The following is a 22,440-nucleotide window of genomic DNA, read 5'->3' as shown; positions in this document are numbered from 1 at the left end:
GCACTGTTATAGGATGGGGGGGGTCTGTGGATGGCACTGTTATAGGATGGGGGATCTGTGGATGCCATCCCCAGATCCTCCACCCCATAACAGTGCCATCCTCAGATCCCCCCATTAACAGATTAACAGTGCCATCCCCAGATCCCCCATTAACAGTGCCATCCCCATCTGGGGGGTTTCTTTGCTGGGCTGGACTTTTATACCCCCCCCCCCCCAAATTTTACTTGCGGTCCTAGGGTTGGGTAGAGGGGGCGGTCCTAGGGGTGGGTAGGGGGGCGGTCTTAGGGGCGGGTAGGGGGCGGTCCTAGGGTTGGGTAGGGGGGGAGGTCCTAGGGTTGGGTAGGGGCGTGGCCAGGGGAGGGGGGGGTGAGTTCTACCATCTTTTCGCTGAGAAAAAAAGCCCTGCCTCTCCCTATACACCCAAGCATTCTGCTAGCATTTCCTGCTGCTCTATGACATTGTCTGCCTACCTTTAAGTCTTCTGAAATAATGACCCCTAAATCCCTTTCCTCATATACTGAGGTTAGGACTGTATGACTGATTTTATATTCTGCTCTTGGGTTTTTACGCCCCAGGTGCATTATCTTGCACTTATCAACATTAAATTTTAGTTGCCAGATTTTTGACCATTCCTCTAGTTTTCCTAAATCCTTTTCCATTTGGTGTATCCCTCCAGGAACATCAACCCTGTTACAAATCTTTGTGTCATCAGCAAAAAGACACACCTTACCATCGAGGCCTTCTGCAAATTCACAGATAAAGATATTAAACAATATGGGTCCCAGAACAGATCCCTGAGGTAACAAGACCATGGTCTGAATATACTCCATTGACTACAACCCTCTGTTGTCTGTCCCTCAGCCACTGCCTAATCCATTCAACAATATGGGAGTCCACGCACAAAGACTGCAATTTATTGATAAGCCTTCTATGTGGGACAGTATCAAAAGCCTTACTAAAGTCTAGGTAAGCGATGTCTACTGCACCTCCGCCATCTATTATTTTAGTCACCCAATCAAAAAAAAATCTAATAAGATTAATTTGACATGATCTCCCTGAAGTAAACCCATGCTGTTTTTCATCTTTCAATCCATGGGATTTTAGTTGTTCCACAATCCTCTCCTTAAGTATGGTTTCCATTAATTTCCCCACTATTGATGTCAGGCTTACTGGCCTATAGTTGCCCGATTCCTTCCTACTACCTTTCTTGTGAATGGGCAGGGCCGGCGCCACCTGTAAGGCGACCTAGGCAGCCGCCTAGGGAGAAATTTAGCAGGGGGCGCCGGAACCGTGCAGTTTAAAAAAAAAAAAACGTTGGTTAACTTAAGTGGCCGGCGGCGCCCCTCATGCTGCACCACCGCTCTAGTAAGCAGGGCCGGCGCTTCCATAGAGTCCTTAGGGGCGCCGGCCCGCAACTAACTATAGGCAGGAGACACCTGTCAGCCGGAGATGAGCGCTTCCATTGTGGAAGCGCTCATCTCCAGTCATCTGTATCGCTGTCCTCAGGACAGCGATACAGATGGCTGTGCAGCAGGGCAGGGGAGGGAGAGGTGTGTCCCTTCCCCTTCCTCTGATAGGCTGCACGCACTAGGCCGGTAGCATATCAGAGGCCGGCGCAGGCGACCTGAGCCCTGAGCCGTATAGCGCGGGACACAGGCCGGAAGAGGCCTGCATCGCATCGCTGACATGGAGGTAAGTATAAGTGTTTTTTTTTTTTGTTGTTGTCAATACTGGTGGCTACTGGGCTGGCACATGATGGGGGGCTCTGGCTACTGGCACATGATCGGGGGGCCTATGGCTACTGGGACATGATAGGGATAGGGGGGCCTATGGCTGCCTACTGGGACATGATAGGGGGACCCTATGGCTACTGGCACATAATAGGGGGGCCCTATGGCTACTGGCACATGATAGGGGGGCCCTATGGCTACTGGCACATGATATAGGAGGGGCTCTGGCTACTGGCACATGATATAGGGGGGCTCTGGCTACTGGCACATGATATGGGGGGCTCTTGTTACTGGCACATGATGGTAGGGGGTCTCTTATTACTGGCACATTATTGGGGGACATCTATGGGGCACTTATTACTGGCACACTGGGGGCACTTCTTACTGGCACATTATTGGTGGGCACTATAGGGGCATCTACTGAGGCCACAAAGAATGGCTATTTTATATGGGGGCTCTGTATAGGGGCATTTTATACTGGGACACATTATGGTGGGTACTATGGGGAAGGTGGGAGAGGAGTACTATGGGGTCATCTACGGGGGCACTGAGAAGGGGTATTTTATACATACAAATTATGGGGGACACTGGCATCTACTGGGGCACTATATATGGGGCATTTTATACTGGTACATTATGGGGGGCACTAGGAGGGAGGGGGGAGAGGATCACTATGGGGGCATTTACTGGGGGCACTATATAGGGGTATTTTATACTGGCACATTATGGGGGCACTATGGGGACATTAGCTCAACTGGGGGCATTACAAGGGGGTATTTTTTGCACTGTCACATTATAAGGAGAACTATTTCTACTTGGGGGGGGGGGGGGGAATTATGGTGGGCTTTATTACTCCCCCATGGTATGAGCCCCTAGTAGCAGCACCAGCCTCTCCCTTTTCTGCTATCCCTCTGCCCATTCTTCAAATCCTTATTATGAAATCTTTCTCATTAGGATAAAACACATCAGCTCCGCCGAGCCCCCGGCCAAAGTGTGAGGTGGTGTCCGAGATCCCCAAGGGTCAAGCCAAGTAACTGTAAGTTTTCATATGAAATATGTTTATGTTATACACATATAGCCTACACTGTGCCACACAATATACAGTTTCTTTTGTAAAAGTCATCAAGTGTCATGGGGGGGGGGGGGGGCCTTATTGTTTTTCGCCCCAGGCTTGTTTCTTTAGCTATGGCTTAAGTTATGGTAGTTATTCTCCACCATTCTTAATAGGGGGCTTTATTGCAACATATAACTCTCTTTTAATTTAAATGCTGAGAAACGGGTGGAACATATGTGATGTCTTGATATGGGCAGATCATCTGATAAGTGGGGGCGGCAATTTTTATCTTGCCTAGGGCGGCAAAAATCCTTGCACCGGCCCTGTGAATGGGCACAACATTTGCTCATTTCCAATCTTCTGGGACGACTCCTGTTGCCAGTGATTGGTTAAATAAATCTGTTAATGGTTTTGCTAGCTCACCGCTGTACTAGAAATCTCTGGCATGCTGTTCTAACACCTCTCCCGAGGCAGTTTAATCATAACTAATAGCTTCAGTCATGCAAATGAAATCACCATCTTAGCTCCATGACCAGTCACAATTATTTGGAGATTTCTTGCACAAGACATTTTAATTGAGAAGGCCAGTCAGCAAAACTTTTTAAAGAAAAAATGCAAGTTCAGCTGCTCTGATATTTTACTACTAATGTGAAATCTTGAAGAAAAATTTTAAAAAATAATGATAATAGTGAGTACAGCTAAGGGTTTGTTCACACCTGTGTTGGAGTCTCCATCTGGGGCCTCCATCTCAGATTCCATCAAAAACAGCAGAGAGAAAAGCCCTACATGTCAGACATTTTTCTCTGCTAAAAACAGAAACCAAAGTGACCTTATTATGTCAGTGGGATCTGCTTGGTTCCATTCAGGTCACTTATGTGCTGAATCCAGCACTTCCTTATTATTCTTTTCCTCTAAGGGCTCATGCACAAGAATGTATTTTTTGTCCGTGTCCGTCCCGTTTTTTTTGCGGCCCGTATGTGGAACCATTCATTTCAATAGGTCCACAAAGCAAAACGGAAATGACTCCATGTGCATTCCGTATCCATATGTCCACAAGTCCGTTCTTCAAAAAAATAGGACATGTCCTATTCTTGTCCGTTTTGCTGACAAGGACAAGCACTGTTACAATGGATCTGCAAAAAACAGATGTCACACGGATGTCATGCGTTTTTTTGCGGATCCGTGTTTTGCGGACCACAAAATCCATAGGGTCGTGTGTATGAGCCCTAATGGAGCAGAACAAAGAAAACTACAGCGTTGGTGTGAATGTGGCCGAAATAAACAGAACTATGTTGCTGGCGTCGGCTGCCAACCAACTGTATGAACTTGATGTCCCTGGTGTAACATACGTTTATAACCTACCGTGTATAGAGCTGAACGCTTGACTTGTAAACTGCCTTTATATTGTACAACAGCTTTGAGATGTGGTAACTTTTCCCATATCTGTGAATAAAATAATTTGGGTTATACTCACATGAATATGACAAGCCACACAATGGACTGAAACACTTAACTACATACACACATATACTGTATATACTCAAAGATATATGAAACTTTATCTACAAGTTGTACAGTAAACTTCTCAATTTTGTCTTTATCCTTTTTGATATTAACACCATTACTACAAGATATTATTGATATACTGCAAATTTCTATATCGGTTTTCCCAAATACATCAGCTCTCTAAATATAGCTGAGCACATGCCCCTATTTGTGTAGAGACCCATATTAAAGGGGTTGGTCATCAGTATGTGATCTGTGGGGGTCCAATGCTGAGCAGCTCCATGGCCTTCTTGCAGCTTACCAAGCACAGAGACGTCCATTGGTTAGATGCTGTACTTGGTATTGCAGTTCTGCCCCATTCACTTGAATAAAGCTGAGCTGCGTCTAGACCATGTGACCGATGAACGTGACGTCACTGGCCTAGGAAGAGGCTCTGGTGCTCAGGGAGCAGGGGTATCGGGAGTCAGACCCCACTGATCAGATATTGATGACCTATCCTGTATAGGTCATCAGTATTAAACACTCAGACAACCCCTTTAACAATAATGTGTATTGTTGTCTTACATAAATGTAGATATTATTGTATTTTGTATCTTCCATGTAGGTGCCTTTCTTAAATTCATTGCTTACGTTCCTGAACCTTACTGTACAGTAAATCAGATATGAATAAGTAATGGAAACACCACACAAACAACATACGATTCATTAACCTGTTGTCAACTAAGACTGGTTCAGCCGTCAACTACCTCTCCCAACCTCCATACATATAGGTCCCAGGCTGCCTCAGCCGTCAACTACCTCTCCCAACCTCCATACATATAGCATAAAGACTGCCTCAGCCGTCAACTACCTCTCCCAACCTCCGTACATATAGCATAAAGACTGCCTCAGCCGTCAACTACCTCTCCCAACCTCCATACATATAGCTCACAGGCTGGATCAGCCGTCAACTACCTCTCCCAACCTCCATACATATAGCTCACAGGCTGCCTCAGCCATCAACTACTTCTCCCAACCTCCATACATATAGCATACAGGCTGACTCAGCCATCAACTACTTCTCCCAACCTCCATACATATAGCATACAGGCTGGCTCAGCCGTCAACTACCTCTCCCAACCTCTATACATATAGCATACAGGCTGGCTCAGCCGTCAACTACCTCTCCCAACCTCCATACATATAGCTCACAGGCTGCCTCAGCCATCAACTACTTCTCCCAACCTCCATACATATAGCATACAGGCTGACTCAGCCATCAACTACTTCTCCCAACCTCCATACATATAGCATACAGGCTGGCTCAGCCGTCAACTACCTCTCCCAACCTCTATACATATAGCATACAGGCTGGCTCAGCCGTCAACTACCTCTCCCAACCTCCATACATATAGCTCACAGGCTGCCTCAGCCATCAACTACTTCTCCCAACCTCCATACATATAGCATACAGGCTGACTCAGCCATCAACTACTTCTCCCAACCTCCATACATATAGCATACAGGCTGGCTCAGCCGTCAACTACCTCTCCCAACCTCTATACATATAGCATACAGGCTGGCTCAGCCGTCAACTACCTCTCCCAACCTCCATACATATAGCTCACAGGCTGCCTCAGCCATCAACTACTTCTCCCAACCTCCATACATATAGCATACAGGCTGACTCAGCCATCAACTACTTCTCCCAACCTCCATACATATAGCATACAGGCTGGCTCAGCCGTCAACTACCTCTCCCAACCTCTATACATATAGCATACAGGCTGGCTCAGCCGTCAACTACCTCTCCCAACCTCCATACATATAGCTCACAGGCTGCCTCAGCCATCAACTACCTCTCCCAACCTCCATACATATAGCATACAGGCTGACTCAGCCATCAACTACTTCTCCCAACCTCCATACATATAGCATACAGGCTGGCTCAGCCGTCAACTACCTCTCCCAACCTCTATACATATAGCATACAGGCTGGCTCAGCCGTCAACTACCTCTCCCAACCTCCATACATATAGCTCACAGGCTGCCTCAGCCATCAACTACCTCTCCCAACCTCCATACATATAGCATACAGGCTGACTCAGCCATCAACTACTTCTCCCAACCTCCATACATATAGCATACAGGCTGGCTCAGCCGTCAACTACCTCTCCCAACCTCTATACATATAGCATACAGGCTGGCTCAGCCGTCAACTACCTCTCCCAACCTCCATACATATAGCTCACAGGCTGGATCAGCCGTCAACTACCTCTCCCAACCTCCATACATATAGTATATCTCCTGATGGCTCAGCTACTGGAAAGCCAGTACTGATCAGAACTACAGCTGGTCTGAAAAAGATCAATTCATAGTCTTCAGAAAGAGATAAAGGCAAATAATGGTACAAAAAAATAAAGCTGCATTTGTGGTGATGTTGCCAGTATTCAGCAGAAGGTAACATAACAATTTGTCGTGGATCTGAGAAAAATGTTTTAATATCTGTTTCTATGCTTTAGTGATGTCATCGGATCCTAATGAACTGGCAGAGTCTCCTAGACATGTCCTTATTCCATACGGTTTCAGGCTGTTTCTGAAAGTGAAGTGTACTTGAGATGCCACTGATAACAGATTGAGTAATAAAGCTCAGAAACAAAAACACCGAAGTGCTAATGGCTAGTGGCTCACCAGTCTTCCTATGAAATAGCCATTCAAATGTGGAAGTCTTAAGCCTGTTATTTATCAGCTATTTAAATGTGGAAGATCTATGCTTGATATTTGATATTGTGACATCCAATCAATGATATACAGACATTCTGCTGTTTTATTGCTTTTTGCAGTTTTTATAGTTTTTTGCTATTTGCATAATTTTTAACAATATTTTATATACACAATTTGTGTGACAATAAATTATCTTAAAATACCATACACGTGTGGCCAAGTACAGAGCCCCCCCCCATTGAGTAACAAACCTGCTGAACTGGATAGGAGGAGGAAATGGGGAAAAAATAACTAACACTTACCTGTAAAATCTTCTCCAACTGTTTGTGATTTTCAACCACAATAATGTTTGCTCTACAGTCAATTGCAACATAGTAGCATGCTTCCGGGGAGTTGGTTGTATAAATTCCAGTTGTAATTCCCCTAAAATAAAAAGTGAAAAAAAAAGATCTTATTTTATACCTACATGAGGCATTGTTCAGGAACTATCGCTAAGTTTGAACAAAGCTGAATTACAGTTTTTCTCAAATGTATGACCGTATTCATGGCCATATGACAGACCCTACAAAGAGCTTTGCTGTGTGCATGAGCAGTAAAGACTTATTATATTAAAGGGAGAGTGTCAGTTCATGATCACCTAGTAAACTACTCCCAGTGGACGACTGCAGGTGACAACAAGGATAGAATATCTGTCCCATTGTCCCAGATGAAGAAGTTTGATTCGATATACAAATTAAGTATCAAGTGCCCAGTTAGGTGTTCCATAGTGTAGCATGCGCCCATGCCCTCCTCTCCTCATCTATCCACTCCTCCACCCTTGCTCTGGATTGACATTTCTCTCATCTCTCAACACCACACATCCCTGGTCTGAACTCTCGTACAGACTAAGTGTACAACCTGAACTCTTCCAGGTGTCCTGTACTATGCACGTTTGTGACGCATGCACAGTATATTCTATAGTGCCAATGCCCACAGTTGGTAATGTGTACTCTCTGGCTGTACACTGTGCCTGTTCAAGATTTCAGAGTGCGAAAGCATGATGGAGAGGTAGATGTCAATCAAGAGTAAGGGGGGAGGAGTAGAGCTCAGATTGGAGAGGAGGGCCCAGAAACATGAATTGCTGTGGACTGCCCAACTGGTGACCCTTAGTGCACCTTAGATAGTATGATGCCCCCTTAGTGTCTCCTCACACAGTATGATGCCCCTAAGTTACCCTTTCACAGTAGGGTGATCCCTTGGAGACCACACACACTATCATGCTCCTTTAGTGACCCCGACACAGTATAAATCCCATTATTGTCCCCTGCACAATTCAGTGTTATGCATCTAAGTGCCCCCTCACAAAAGATGCCCCTCAAATGCCCCCCTCACAGCAGGATTATCCCTTAAGTTTCCACACACACAGAATGAGGCCCCCTTAGGTGCCCCTACACAAAACTATGCCCTCTAAGTGCCCCTACACAATAAGATGTCCTTTTATGTGGTGCCCACACAGTAATGACCCCTTAAGTGCCCTCCTCAGAGAGTGATGCCCCCTTAACCCCCCTTAACGCTTTTACTTATCCAGGCCATTTTGAGATTGTTTTTTTCGTCACATATTGTACTTCATGACACTGGTAAAATGAAGTAAAAAAATATCATTTTTATTTATAAAAAAATACCAAATGTACCAAAATTTTGGAAAAATTTTCAAATTTCCAACTTTACATTTCTCTACTTCAATAATTCATAGTAATACCTCCAAAAATTGTTATTACTTTACATTCCCCATATGTCTACTTCATGTTTGGATCATTTTAGGAATGCCATTTTATTTTTTGAGGACGTTACAAGGCTTAGAAGTTTAGAAGCCAATTTTGCAAATTTTCTGAAATTTTCAAAAACCCATTTTTTTTAGGGACCAGTTCAGGTTTGAAGTCACTTTGTGAGGCTTACATAATAGAAACCACCCAAAAATGACCCCATTCTAGAAACTAGTCCCCTCAAGGTATTCAAAACAAATTTTACAAACGTTGTCAACCCTTTAGGTGCTCTACAAGAGTTATTAGCAAATGGAGATTAAATTTCAGAATTTCATTTTTTTGCCAAATTTTCCATTTTAACCCATTTTTTCCACTAACAAGGCAAGGGTTAACAGCCAAACAAGACTGTATCTTTATTGCCCCGACTCTGCCGTTTACAGAAACACCCCATATGTGGTCGTACACTACTGTACGGCCACACGGCGGGGCGTGTGGTTTTTGGAAGGCTGATTTTTATGGACCGGTTTATTTACACCGTGTCCTGTTTCAAGCTTCCCTGATGCACCCCTGGAATAGAAACTCCCTAAAAGTGACCCCATCTAAGAAACTACACCCCTCAAGCTATTCAAAACTGATCTTACAAGCTATGTTAACGCTTTAGGTGCTCCACAAGAGGAATTGGCAAATGGAGATGACATTTCAGAATTAAATTTTTTTGCCAAATTTTTAATTTTAACCCATTTTTTCCACTAACAAAGCAAGGGTTAACAGCCAAACAAGACTGTATCTTTATTGCCCTGACTCTGCCGTTTACAGAAACACCCCATATGTGGTCGTACACTACTGTACGGCCACATGGCGGGGTGTAGAGGGAAAGGAGCGCCGTGTGGTTTTTGGAAGGCTGATTTTTATGGACCGGTTTATTTACACCGTGTCCTGTTTCAAGCCCCCCTGATGCACCCCTGGAGTAGAAACTCCCTAAAAGTGACCCCATTTTGGAAACTACAGGATAAGGTGGCAGTTTTGTTGGGACTATTTTTAGGGTACATATGATTTTTGGTTGCTCTATATAAAAAAAATTTGAGGTAAGGTTACCAAAAATTGAAATTCTGAAATTTCATCTTCATATGCCATTAACTGTTGAGGAACACCTAAAGGGTTAATAAAGTTTGTAAAATCAGTTTTGAATACCTTGAGGGGTCTAGTTTCTTAGATGGGGTCACTTTTAGGGAGTTTCTACTCTAGGGGTGCATCAGGAGGGCTTCAAAAGGGACATGGAATCAATAAAAAAGGCCATCAAAATCGGCCTTCCAGAAAGCATGTCGGTCCTTTCCTTTTGCTCCCTGCCTTTTAGTGATACAGCAGTTTACGACCACAAATGTGGCGTTTCTGTGAACTGCATTATCAGTATAATAAATATTAAGTTTTGTTTGGTTGTTAACCCTTGCTTTGTTACCGGAAAAAACTGATTGAAATGGAAAAAAGTGTCAAAAATAGCTGTTTTGGCACCGTTTAAAAATTTGTTTTTGGACCGTGTTAATCTGGGGGGTTAGTTCATGGGGTATTTTTATAGAGGAGATTATTACCGACGAGGCGATACCTAATAAGTCAACTTTTTTACAATTATTTAGGTTTTAGACTATATTATCCTTTTTGATACAAATTTTTTTTTTACCTAATTTGTCTACTTTTTTAAAATTATTTTAGTTTTACAAACTTTTAGAACAATTTTTTTTTGGTGTCTCAAGTCTGAGAACTATAGTTTTTATCGATTGTCAGTGGCTAAATGGAAAAGGGGATTATAAATTTAATACTCTATTGAAGTGTGGTACTCCCTGAAGCAACCGTCAATGCAGAGGCCCGGATGATCGGGGCACGTGTCACACTGTGTGGTGGTGTCCTTCTGTATCCCCCTCCTGTGACACACTCTGCACTTTTTTTTGGGTCCGTCCCTTCTTTCCAGTATGGGGGACCGCTCCTGGACAGTGTTGGCCAGGGATGATGCGGGCGCCTCCAATTCCCGGTCAGAAAAGATCAGGGCCTTGAGGACTGCCTCATAGAACTGCAGGAATTTCCCTGTGTTGCCAGCGCACTGGAACAGTACAAAAAAGAGTTGTACATGGCAACCTACACCAAGTAGACCGCAACTTTTTTGTACCATGTCCGCGTTTTGCGCATGGCATTATATGGCTTGAGGACTTGATGTCACGGCTGTATGTGAGCAACAAGAGCATACACAGTTAATAGAGCTACTGACCGGACCCAAACTAGGGAGGATAAAGGGTGACCACTGTCAGACCCTCAAAGCTCTCCCTATGCTGCTAAAGCACATGCCTGGATCCAAATGGTGGAACGGGGCATGCCCACGTACCTAAGACTGATGACCACTGTAACCCCTACAATAGTGGAAGGGGCACGGCCACCGGTGCCCTGCTCAGTATATGGAGGGAACCGTGGCCGCCTCAGATCCAGTCAGAAAATTAACAGGTACACAACAATGTCTGCACACTTAGCTGAAGGGGCTGCAGCCGCAGAGAAGACTGATCCAAAGACAGCTGGCAATATCCGGAGTGCTTGCTGCAGCAGAACACAGGTCCAGTGAAATGAAAGCTAACAAGTGAAGATACTCAAGCAAGAGCTACAACTCAAATGAGAACTATAATCCACAGCCTAGAAAGGAGGAGGGGTGATTTAAAGGCAGGGAAATCAAAAGCAGGAGGAACAGCTGGGAGGACTCCTCCAAGCTCTAGTAGTGACATCATCACAGGGGTGGAGAAACAGAGCTGTGAGAACGTCTCAAAACTCCGGTAGTGACAGTACCCCCCCCCCCCCTCTACGGGTGGACTCCGGACACCCAGGACCCACCTTCTCAGGATGAGCCCTATGAAATGCCCTGATGAGGCGAGTGGCTTTAATGTCCGACACCGGAACCCACATCCTCTCCTCAGGACCATAACCCTTCCAATGAACGAGGTACTGAAGAGAACCGCGGACAATGCGAGAGTCCACAATTCTGGAAACCTTTGCCAATGACATGGCAGACTCTAAGGACGTTGGTCTCTCATGGAAAGCAAACGCATCTTTCAATCTCTCTGAGAGACCATGACAGAACTGACTCCGGAGTGCAGCATCATTCCAACCTGAATCAGCTGCCCATCTCCGAAATTCAGAACAATAAAGCTCCGCAGACAGTTTGTTCTGGCATAAAACACGTAAGTTAGATTCGACCAGAGCAACACGATCCGGGTCATCATATATCTGCCCCAGGGCCACAAAAAATCTTTCCACGGATCGAAGGGAGGGATCCCCTGATGGCAGCGAAAAAGCCCAAGTCTGAGCATTACCCCTGAGCAGGGAGATGACAATCCTCACCCTCTGCTCCTCCTTACCAGAGGAGTGGGGACACAAGCAAAAATGGAGTTTGCATGCCTCTCTGAAGCGAACAAAATTCTCACTGCCCCCGGAGAACGTTTCCGGAAGTGAGACCTTTGGCTCGCAACAGACTCCATGAGCCGAAGCAGAGCCCAATGCTTGAAGCTGAGACATAGATTGACGGAGATCCGCTACTTCCAAAGAAAGACCCTGCATGCGGTCAACCAGGCCAGAAAGCGGATCCATGTCAAAAAGGACGGTTTTGGTGGATTATAATGTCACGGCTGTATGTGAGCAACAAGAGCATACACAGTTAATAGAGCTACTGACCGGACCCAAACTAGGGAGGATAAAGGGTGACCCCTGTCAGACCCTCAAAGCTCTCCCTATGCTGCTAAAGCACATGCCCGGATCCAAATGGTGGAATGGGGCATGCCCACGTACCTAAGACTGATGACCACTGTAACCCCTACAATAGTGGAAGGGCATGGCCACCGGTGCCCTGCTCAGTATATGGAGGGAACCGTGGCCGCCTCAGATCCAGTCAGAAAATTAACAGGTACACAACAATGTCTGCACACTTAGCTGAAGGGGCTGCAGCCGCAGAGAAGACGGATCCAAAGACAGCTGGCAATATCCGGAGTGCTTGCTGCAGCAGAACACAGGTCCAGTGAAATGAAAGCTAACAAGTGAAGATACTCAAGCAAGAGCTACAACTCAAATGAGAACTATAATCCACAGCCTAGAAAGGAGGAGGGGTGATTTAAAGGCAGGGAAATCAAACGCAGGAGGAACAGCTGGGAGGACTCCTCCAAGCTCTAGTAGTGACATCATCACAGGGGTGGAGAAACAGAGCTGTGAGAACGTCTCAAAACTCTGGTAGTGACACTTGATCAGAGAGATCAACTCCTCCCATATACTGATTGTAGTAGTAGTCGCACAGGGACAGGGGTGATGCCGTTACCGTGAATTGTGCACAGTACAAGGACATCCCTCTTGTCCTTATATCTGACCAGCAGCAGGTTTTCACTGGTAAAGGCACGGGTCTCACCCCTGGGGGGTGGGTAGGGAGGCCACGTTGATTCTTCCACACGGTCCCACAAGCGGACGTGGATCTGGCGGCAAGGGACTGGAACAAGGGGATACTAGTATAAAAGTTATCCATGTAAAGGTGGTAACCCTTATCTAGCAGTGGGTGTATAAGGTCCCACACAAGTTTCCCGCTAACACCCAGAGTGGGGGTACATTCTGGGGGTTCAATACGGGAATCTCGCCCCTCGTACACATGAAACTTGTAAGTGTACCTTGAGGTACTCTCACAAAGTTTGTACAGCTTCACGCCATACCTCGCCCGCTTTGAGGGAACATACTGGCGGAAAAGGAGTCTCCCCTTGAACGCAATGAGAGACTCATCAACCGCGACCTCCCTTCCAGGTACGTAGGCCTCCAAAAATTTGGCCCCGAAGTGATCGATGACTGGCCTGATTTTGTACAGGCGGTCATAGGCAGGATCACCTCGGGGGGGACATGCTGCATTATCTGCATAATGCAGGCATTTCCGGATGGCCTCAAACTGGGAGCGTGTCATGGCTGTACTGTAGATTGGGGTCTGGTAGAGGACGTCCCCACTCCAGTACAGCCTGGCACTAGGTTTTTTGACTAGGCCCATGTGCAGCACGAGGCCCCAAAACGTCCTCATTTCGGCTGCACTGACCGGAGTCCAGCCACCGGCCCTAGCCAAAAAGGAGCCCGGGTTTTGAGCGACGAACTGTTGGGCGTACAGGTTCGTCTGCTCCACCATTAGATTTACCAGTTGGTCACTGAAAAAATTACTAAAAATGTGGTATTCAGTGAAGCCCACTGTGTAAATCTGGATTCCTGGTTGTCCAACAAAATCAGGAATCGCGGGCTCAAAGTTCTCTGGGGTACACCAGCCAAGTTCACCTGCAGGGGGCTCAGGTGAACTGACCTGGTGGGCCGGAAAACTAGTACGAGCCCCAGAGCTGCTCGTACTAGGGTGGGCCACAGAGTCCCTAGCATGGGGGTCCCCTCGATCCGCCGCCTTGGGGGCTCATCATCGCTTGATGATGAGGAGGACGTGGATGACAAAAGGAACGTGGGGTCATCCTCGTCCTCACTGGGGCTCTCGGACTCGGAGGGCGTATGCCTCCTCGGCCGAGAACGTCCGGTGGGCCATAGGGGAGTGTGTGTCTGCGCGTGTGTGTGCGTGTAAATCTTTATTAGGTGTGCGTGTGTGTGGGGGGGCACGGGTGTTCCCAGACTTTTCCCTAAACCTAACAGGGAAAACTAAAAAAAAAAAAAAAAAAAAAATTTGAAACAAAAAAATATAAAATTCTAACTTGCTGATCAGCCGTCCAAAGCTGATCAGCGGTGGGGTGGGCGATGCACTAACAGTTGCCGGATGCTAAAGAGTGTTGGCCACTGTCAGCGTACGCAAAAAAAAAGAAGCTTGCGCCCCCAAAAAAAGGGGGAGGGGGGGCAAGCTACAGCACCTCTGGGGGGGGGGGGGGCTAGGGTCACACAGCTGTGCTGTGGACCCCAGACACCCTAAGAGGATGATGCAACACTAAAAAACTCAACTTTCCCTAAAGTCTCCCTGCCTGAACTAAACCTTTCCCTACCCTGTCCCTAACCTACCTTTTAGTGCCAGATGGCACTGTGGAGGATCAAAAGAGGGGGTGCTGGGCACAGATCAGGGGTGCAGGATCTGGAGATCGGGCAGCAGGCTGCTCTCTCTGCTCTCACCAACGGCCGAATGGAGGAGGAGAGGAGAGCACGGGGAGTTAACCTCGGCCATTATTATCACACCACCGATCACCATCCTATTCCGGGTTATCGCGTCACCAGAGACGTGAATAACCCGGAAACGCAGCAAACCGCAGGTCTGAATTGACCTGCGGTTTGCTGCAATCTCCGATGCGGGGGGAGGGAAGGGGGTCACAGGACCCCCCTAGGCATTGTTCCAGAGTGCCTGCCGAATGATTTCGGCAGGCACTCTGTTCTAATCACCGCCCGCCGCGCGGCGGTGATCGGAACTACACAGGACGTACAGGTATGCCCTGTGTCCTTAAGTTCCGGGACATCAGGGCATACCTGGGACATGCAGTGGTCCAGACAGTTGCAACTGCAGTCCACTAGTTGAGTAGCCCTGTTCTACATGCTGTTAATGTTACCTACAGTCCATTGGCAATACTTTAAGGCCCCATTGACATGAGCATATGTATTTTGCAGTCTTCAGAGCGCGGATCTGCACAATATATATGGATGACATTCCGTGTTGCATCCATTTTTTTGCGGATCCATTGTAACAATGCCTATTCTTGTCTGCAAAACAATTTTTTTTGCTGGACTATGGAATGAACATACGGATGCAGACAGCATACTGCGTGCTGTCTACATTTTTTGCGGCCCCATTGAAATTAATAGGTCCACATCCAATCCACAAGAAATGCAGATCACATGCAGAGTGTGATACGGTCGTGTGAATGAAGCCTTAAGGATATCTCCAGGAATTACTTAAAATGGCTGCAAGCAACCAGTCCTAGAATGTGAGCAGAACAGGTCGCTATCACATGCAGAGCTGTCTAGGGGGTGAGGCCTCACTACACATTACACTGCTCTACAATAATGGTAATGATGAGATCTTGCCTACAATATGCCATCATGGCTGAGCAGCCTGACAGGAACCTTCACCAATGTGTAGTATATGCAAATGGAGGCAACCAATCCTGCTCACATTCTAGGACAGGTCGCTACCACATGCAGAGCTGTCTAGGGGGTGAGGCCTCACTACACATTACACTGCTCTACAATAATGGTAATGATGAGATTTTGCCTACAATATGCCATCATGGCTGAGCAGCCTGACAGGAACCTTCACCAATGTGTAGTATATGCAAGTGCCAGAGCGTAGGGTGTAGAGAGGCCTCGCCCCCTCAACCCCAGCCCTGCAAGTGGAGGCGACCATTTCTACTCACATTCTAGCACCAGTTGCTTGCAGACATTTTATCATTCCTGGAGAACACGTTTAATAGGGGAAAAAGAGTTGACAGACTCATATTAAAATATGTGTCACTTGTTTTGCCTAAACAGCTTTTGCCTTTTAAAAATGTAATCGAAAAACTAAAAAAATTAAAACAAATGCACCAAAACAAGCTGTGTCAACCCAGCGTTAGGCACTGTTAACATTAGCATTGATTTATAACATAGCTGTGGCAGTAATGTTGGATCCTCTTGCTCAAAACAATATATGGCATTAAGATAATATCACTGGCTATGTCCCTAAAGGCTAACAGATATGACTCCACATTATGCAGTCGAGTCCTACCATAACTTCATATGCGTCTGATTATCAATCATCTTATAGCAACTTGCTTCCGTCTGCTGCTGTGTGAGCAGGTAATATTTGCATGCAGCTGTACAGTGGGCCCCCAGAAGGAATTTTACTGGTGGGCCTAAGTCAGCCGAGGCCTACACTGCTTTTAATGATAACTAGTGTATATTTACCTGGACCTGACTTCATATAAAAGAGGCGCTCTACAAAAACCCATGTGGGCTCAACTATTAGGAGTGCCGTAAAATGCATTCCCGGAAATAGATGAAAGAATTTTCAAGTTACCATAAATATGTACAGACCTCAAATAACCAGACATGCTGCATTCCGTGTGCTAATGGCTGATTCTGATAGATCACCCATAACAAATGAGTGCAAAGAGGAAGCAGAAACTACAGCAATTGAGGAAAAAACTATAAAGACCTAAGCTCTATACATCTATACAAGCTGTACACATATCTAATAACAGAATACATTTTACGGAGGATATCAATTGCACAACTCAATAGTCTTCATTGATTGGCTACAATTTTGTGTATATTGTATGTCTGAGGGTTATAATTACATGAGTTTATAATATGTCTGGAGATGTGCTGCTAAGTAGGTAATACCTGCAAATGTTTCTTCATTGAGAATCCAGCTCAAATCTGTTTTCCAGAATTCATTGATATGAAAATATGTGTGACAAGTTTCACTATTTCTTTTATTGACTATACCAGGTCCTGACCCATCAAATTCCCTTTTAGTATTATTCTCATTGTTTATGATGCTAATAATTAGGTCTGTTTAAAAAATACTGGTTAAAATCCCCCCCACTTGTCCCCTGAAATATGAAATCTCAATCTCCCGCTCGGTCCATTTCAAAAGTGATGTGGAATAAAAATTTAAATGGGTTGTCTCATCAGCCGTTTGGCCAATCAACCGATTGCTCCGGCTTCCAGAACCCTCTGGCAATCTGCTGATTTTGTGGGGGATGCCAGCCAGGCATATCTCCCTGTAGTGTGTAGCATTATATGGCATCCATTCAGATGAATGGACATCCATGTAATGAAAGGAAGTTTGGGGTCCTCCAGAGAGGCAGCCCCTCCTACAGAGTGACAGTCCATTTTGGCTCACAGGGGAGGAAACTGATTGAAGGATGTCCATATGGCCTAGTAGGGCATATGGACTGGGTTATCTTCATGAAACAACTCTTTTACTTAGGTGTAATTCACCTATTACTCTAGGCAATTCATTCAGAAAGTAAATTTGTACTATTCTTATCTTGTATTGCTTTTTAATGGCATGATGTTTTATTCTCTGTATAGGAAAAGAGAGGATGCTTGGCTCTCCAAGATGCATATGAATATGCTGGTGCTCAGTGGTAGGGTAACAAACCCCAAAATGTATGAGAAGAATACCATGGCACTCAGAGCTTTGAAATGCAATATTACTTTTAATCCATCCAATTCATTATATTGACATGGCCAACGTTTCGGTCCATCCATTCGAACCTTGTTCACGGCCATCCCCATTCCTTGTACTCTCAAGACATATGGCTGTGAACAAGGTCCTGGATGGACCGAAACGTTGACCATGTCAATATTAGTGTTGGGCTCGAATATTCGAATAGCGAATATTATTTGCGAATATCAGCACTTTGAGAATTCGGGAATATTTAGAATATAGTGATATATATTCGTAATTTTGAATGTTCTAGATTTATTTTTCCAATAGTAACCTCCCTTCTTGCTTGTGGGCCAATGAGAAGGCTGCAATGTCTTTGTCTGAGCTTAGCAACATCCCTAACAACCGATAGGAAAGTTGCCTACCCCTTACTATATAAGAAACTCCCCAGCAGCCCTTGTATGCAGTATTTTGCAGATCTGAGAGAGACAGCAGTGACATAGATAGTTAGTTAGTTAGCTTATATATATTATACAGATAGTTAGGGGGAGATAGTCAGTGTAGGTTAGATAGTGATATAGTGTAGCTGAGGTTCTGCTGTCCAAACATACATGCTACAGACATAGTGCTGTGATGTCACAAGTTCACAGCAATACTTAGTGCACCAATTACTAATAAGTAGTCAGACCTGTTAAAATGTGAAGTTGCACGTATTGCACCAAAATATTTGCATCATTAATTGCCGATTTCGCAGTCGCAAATATATTGGAGCACTCTATCTGCATATAAAGCTATTGTAATGTTCTGCCGTGCAAACAATTTTCTCCAGTCTCAGGAAACTTCTAGCAGCTTGGAAAATGTAGCTATAGTGACCCACGGCTGTATTTCGAGCGCATTACACGAATATTACATTGCTGATTTTTCGCGATCAAGAAAATAATCTCGAATTCGCGAATACCATATTTTTCGCCCTATAAGACGCACCGGCCCATAAGACGCACCTAGGTTTTTGAGGAGGAAAATAAGAAAAAAAATATTTTGAACCAATAGGTGTGCTTTTGGTGGGTTTTGAACTAATTGTGGTCTGTGGATGGCACACTGTTATGGGGGATCTGTGGGTGACGCACTGTTATGGGGGATCTGTGGGTGACACTTATGGGGGATCTGTGGGTGACACTTATTGGGGTCTCTGGATGGCACTGTTATGGGGATCTGTGTATGACACTGTTATTGGGGGGATCTGTGGATGACACATTTATAGCATCTTATGCTATGTGTCATCCACAGATCCCCTCCATAACAGTGTCCCTGTAGTGAATGACCCTCAATACAAGGGGTGGGGGTCGCATCTGCTTTTATAATGACAGCGGGGCCCGTGCAGTGACTGTATTCTACTACACGGGCCCCGCTCACTGTATAATCGTATCTGTATTCTGTAATAGTTAATTGTGTATATAATGTAATCGCATAATCAGCGCTACTTACAACTACAAGCGCTCGGTAGGTAGCAGAGAGGAGGGAGGAGGCAGGCCGGGAGGACGTCATGCGCCCACGCCGCCTGCTTCATTCATAAAGTGGGCGGCGCAGGCGCGTGATGTAGTGAGTGACGCGCCGCCCGCCCGTCCTCCCGGCCTGCCTCCTCCCTCCTCTCTGCTACCTACCGAGCGCTTGTAGTTGTAAGTAGCGCTGATTATGCGATTACATTATATACACAATTAACTATTACAGAATACAGATACGATTATACAGTGAGCGGGGCCCGTGTAGTAGAATACAGTCACTGCACGGGCCCCGCTGTCATTATAAATGCAGATGCCAGCCCCTCCTCCCTCACAGCTGATACACCCGCAGAGCGGCATCGCGGCAGGTGTATCATTAAAAATACGGCAAAATCAGCAGCATTCGCCGCATAAAACGCACTGCTATTTTTCCCCCACTTTTGGGGGGGAAAAAGTTCGTCTTATACGGCGAAAAATACGGTATATGATGAATATTCTACCAAATATTCGCGAAATATTGCAAATTCGAATATTGCCTCTGCCGCTCATCACTAGTCAATATAACAAATCGGAATAATTAAAAGTAATACTGCAATTTAAAGCTCTGAGTGCTGTGGTATTCTTCTTATTCTCTGTATAGACATTCTTTTACCTTTGACTTCAATTTAAAATAATACAAAAACAGCATCTATAAGTTGGCCAAACACTATAGATTTCAGTCAACAGTTTTCTGAAAGAGTTGTAATGGTCACAGTTGGCCTGAATGTACTGCCAATGATTATGCCCAGCAATGAACAGAAGAATCCATGGCGCTTCAACTTTTACAAAAAAAAATTGCCTTGTGGTTTCTCACACTCATTTGGTGCGGAAAGTCTGTAAAAAACATGTTCTAAATTGTTCCTTGACTGTCTAAAATCTGTAGCACATAGCCAGAATTACATAATTAGAAGTAAACTGTCAGGTCATGGGTGGGGATAAACTGCTACTGCTATTCCAATGACATCAAGCAGAACACATTTTCATTGTAGCAACTGTAAGAAAATAATAATAATATTACAAGCAGAAGTAATCTGATCATCCGAGTCATGTCTAGTTGACATACATTGCATAGTATTTTTAGTGGGGTTGTCAGGCAGCACATCCTTGGTATTGTCACCAATCAGCAAGTGTGGACCCACTGTGCCAACTAACTGGTTTGATTTTGGGCTAAATCCGAAGGGCTTTATTCTGGGGCTGACATGCTGGGTCAAGGACACTGGGGCAAGCATCAGAGGCTCTAGGCACAGAAAATGCACTAAAAACACAGGTACAATTGGAACAGTTACTTGTACTGCTTATGTGGTTTTGACTACTCCTAACAGTGTTATCCTGGTAGTGCCCTGGTATTCACCTTTTAAGTGCTATACAGGGATCCTGACTGCACTGCAGGGGAACCATCAGGCTGCTGAATAATAAAACCATACTCAGATTAAATATTTTCAAAGTGTCATGATGGAATGCAGTGGCTAGATGCTCTAATGCTGCTGCCCGCCTCCAAGTTGTCCTGCTCCCAAGTAGCTGCCATAGATAGGTCTAGAAGTTCCTGCACTGCCCAACCCAGCCGTACATGAAGATGTCTGCAGGTGGCCAGGAGGCAAACATTGCAGACCAGACCAGAAATGAATAGAATGCTGTTCAGCTGCTGTCATAAGCACAAGGAAAAAAAAATCATGATTGTACCTGTTTGCTTCTTGGAGCAATAACTTGTCTCTACAGAGTTTGCTACTTAGACCTTTTTTGACTACTTGCTTTTGCAACATTTCTCAACCCTAAATACAGTACCGTGCATGCTGCTTGAACCAATACATGCCTACTCCAACTCTATAACTGATACTACTTCCAATCATCTGCTTGGTGCCCCCCAACAAACTTCAAGTTGCTGCCCAGAGGTGCCTGTTGTGCTGTTGCCCCCGTGCTGTGCCTTCTGTCCTACTCTCCTAATACATACTTGAAGTCAAGAATTGTACTTACCCAGCAAACACTGTTCCCACAGCTGAAAGAAACCATTCTGGTGAATTAAAGCCAAGAATACCGACACTATAAAATCGTTGTAATCCCAGCTGAAAATAAAAATAAAATTCTAAGAAGACAGAATTCTGTATACAATGGGATAATACATGACGGGCTCTAAACTCCAAAGGCTATTGTAGGTTATACATATTCTTGAAGGTAGTTCTGGAAGGCATCAAGAAGAATCACAGTATGACCTCATGCACACGAACGTTGTTTGTTTCTGTGTCTGTTCCTTTTTTTTGCGGATAGAATGCAGACCCATTGATTTCAATGGGTCCGCAAAAAAACGTGGACAGCACACCGTGTGCTGTCCGCATCAGTATGTCCGTTCTGTTGCCCCGCAAAAAAAAAAAATTGTGCATGTCCTATTTTTTTCTAGTTTGTGGACAAGGATAGGCATTATTACAATGGATTCGCAAAAAAAAGGATGCCATACGGAACGGTCGTATGCATGTAGCCTATGTTTAATGCTAATGGAAACTCATTTCCCTTAGTATTTGCTTTACTTCTGTCATTGTAGAGACCACATGCTCAGCCACTTCTAACATCACCGGTAATAAGCCAGAGAGAACTATCTCTCTACCAAGGCAGAAGACATTTTAGGACAGGATCACATCAATACATACTGTGTGCATGTTCAGTTCATGAGTTCAGTTCATTGACATCGTGAACACAGATGGACTATACAGGTTCTTCTCAAAAAATTAGCATATTGTGATAAAGTTCATTATTTTCTGTAATGTACTGATAAACATTAGACTTTCATATATTTTAGATTCATTACACACAACTGAAGTAGTTCAAGCCTTTTCTTGTTTTAATATTGATGATTTTGGCATACAGCTCATGAAAACCCCAAATTCCTATCTCAAAAAATTATCATATCATGAAAAGGTTCTCTAAACGAGCTATTAACCTAATCATCTGAATCAACTAATTAACTCTAAACACCTGCAAAAGATTCCTGAGGCTTTTAAAAACTCCCAGCCTGGTTCATTACTCAAAACCGCAATAATGGGTAAGACTGCCGACCTGACTGCTG

General features: G+C 44.9%; 1 protein-coding gene across 6 annotated transcripts in view; it reads right to left on the bottom strand.

Annotated features, from left to right (window-relative positions):
• ACSBG1 (acyl-CoA synthetase bubblegum family member 1) overlaps nucleotides 1-22,440 on the bottom strand; it is a 99,479-nt gene that overhangs the window by 60,470 nt on the left and 16,569 nt on the right. For all 6 annotated transcript variants that reach the window (XM_040413638.1, XM_040413635.1, XM_040413637.1 and 3 more), the window contains 3 exons: nucleotides 21,357-21,445; nucleotides 7,296-7,416; nucleotides 4,147-4,227 (listed from right to left, as the gene is read on the bottom strand). In XM_040413638.1, coding sequence (XP_040269572.1) covers nucleotides 4,147-4,227; nucleotides 7,296-7,416; nucleotides 21,357-21,445 — 291 coding nt within the window. The remainder of the gene's footprint in view (nucleotides 1-4,146; nucleotides 4,228-7,295; nucleotides 7,417-21,356; nucleotides 21,446-22,440) is intronic.

Source organism: Bufo bufo, chromosome 1, assembly GCF_905171765.1.
Source record: "Bufo bufo chromosome 1, aBufBuf1.1, whole genome shotgun sequence".
Classification (NCBI taxonomy): Eukaryota; Metazoa; Chordata; class Amphibia; order Anura; family Bufonidae; genus Bufo; species Bufo bufo.
This window is presented reverse-complemented; position numbering and strand designations above follow the sequence as displayed.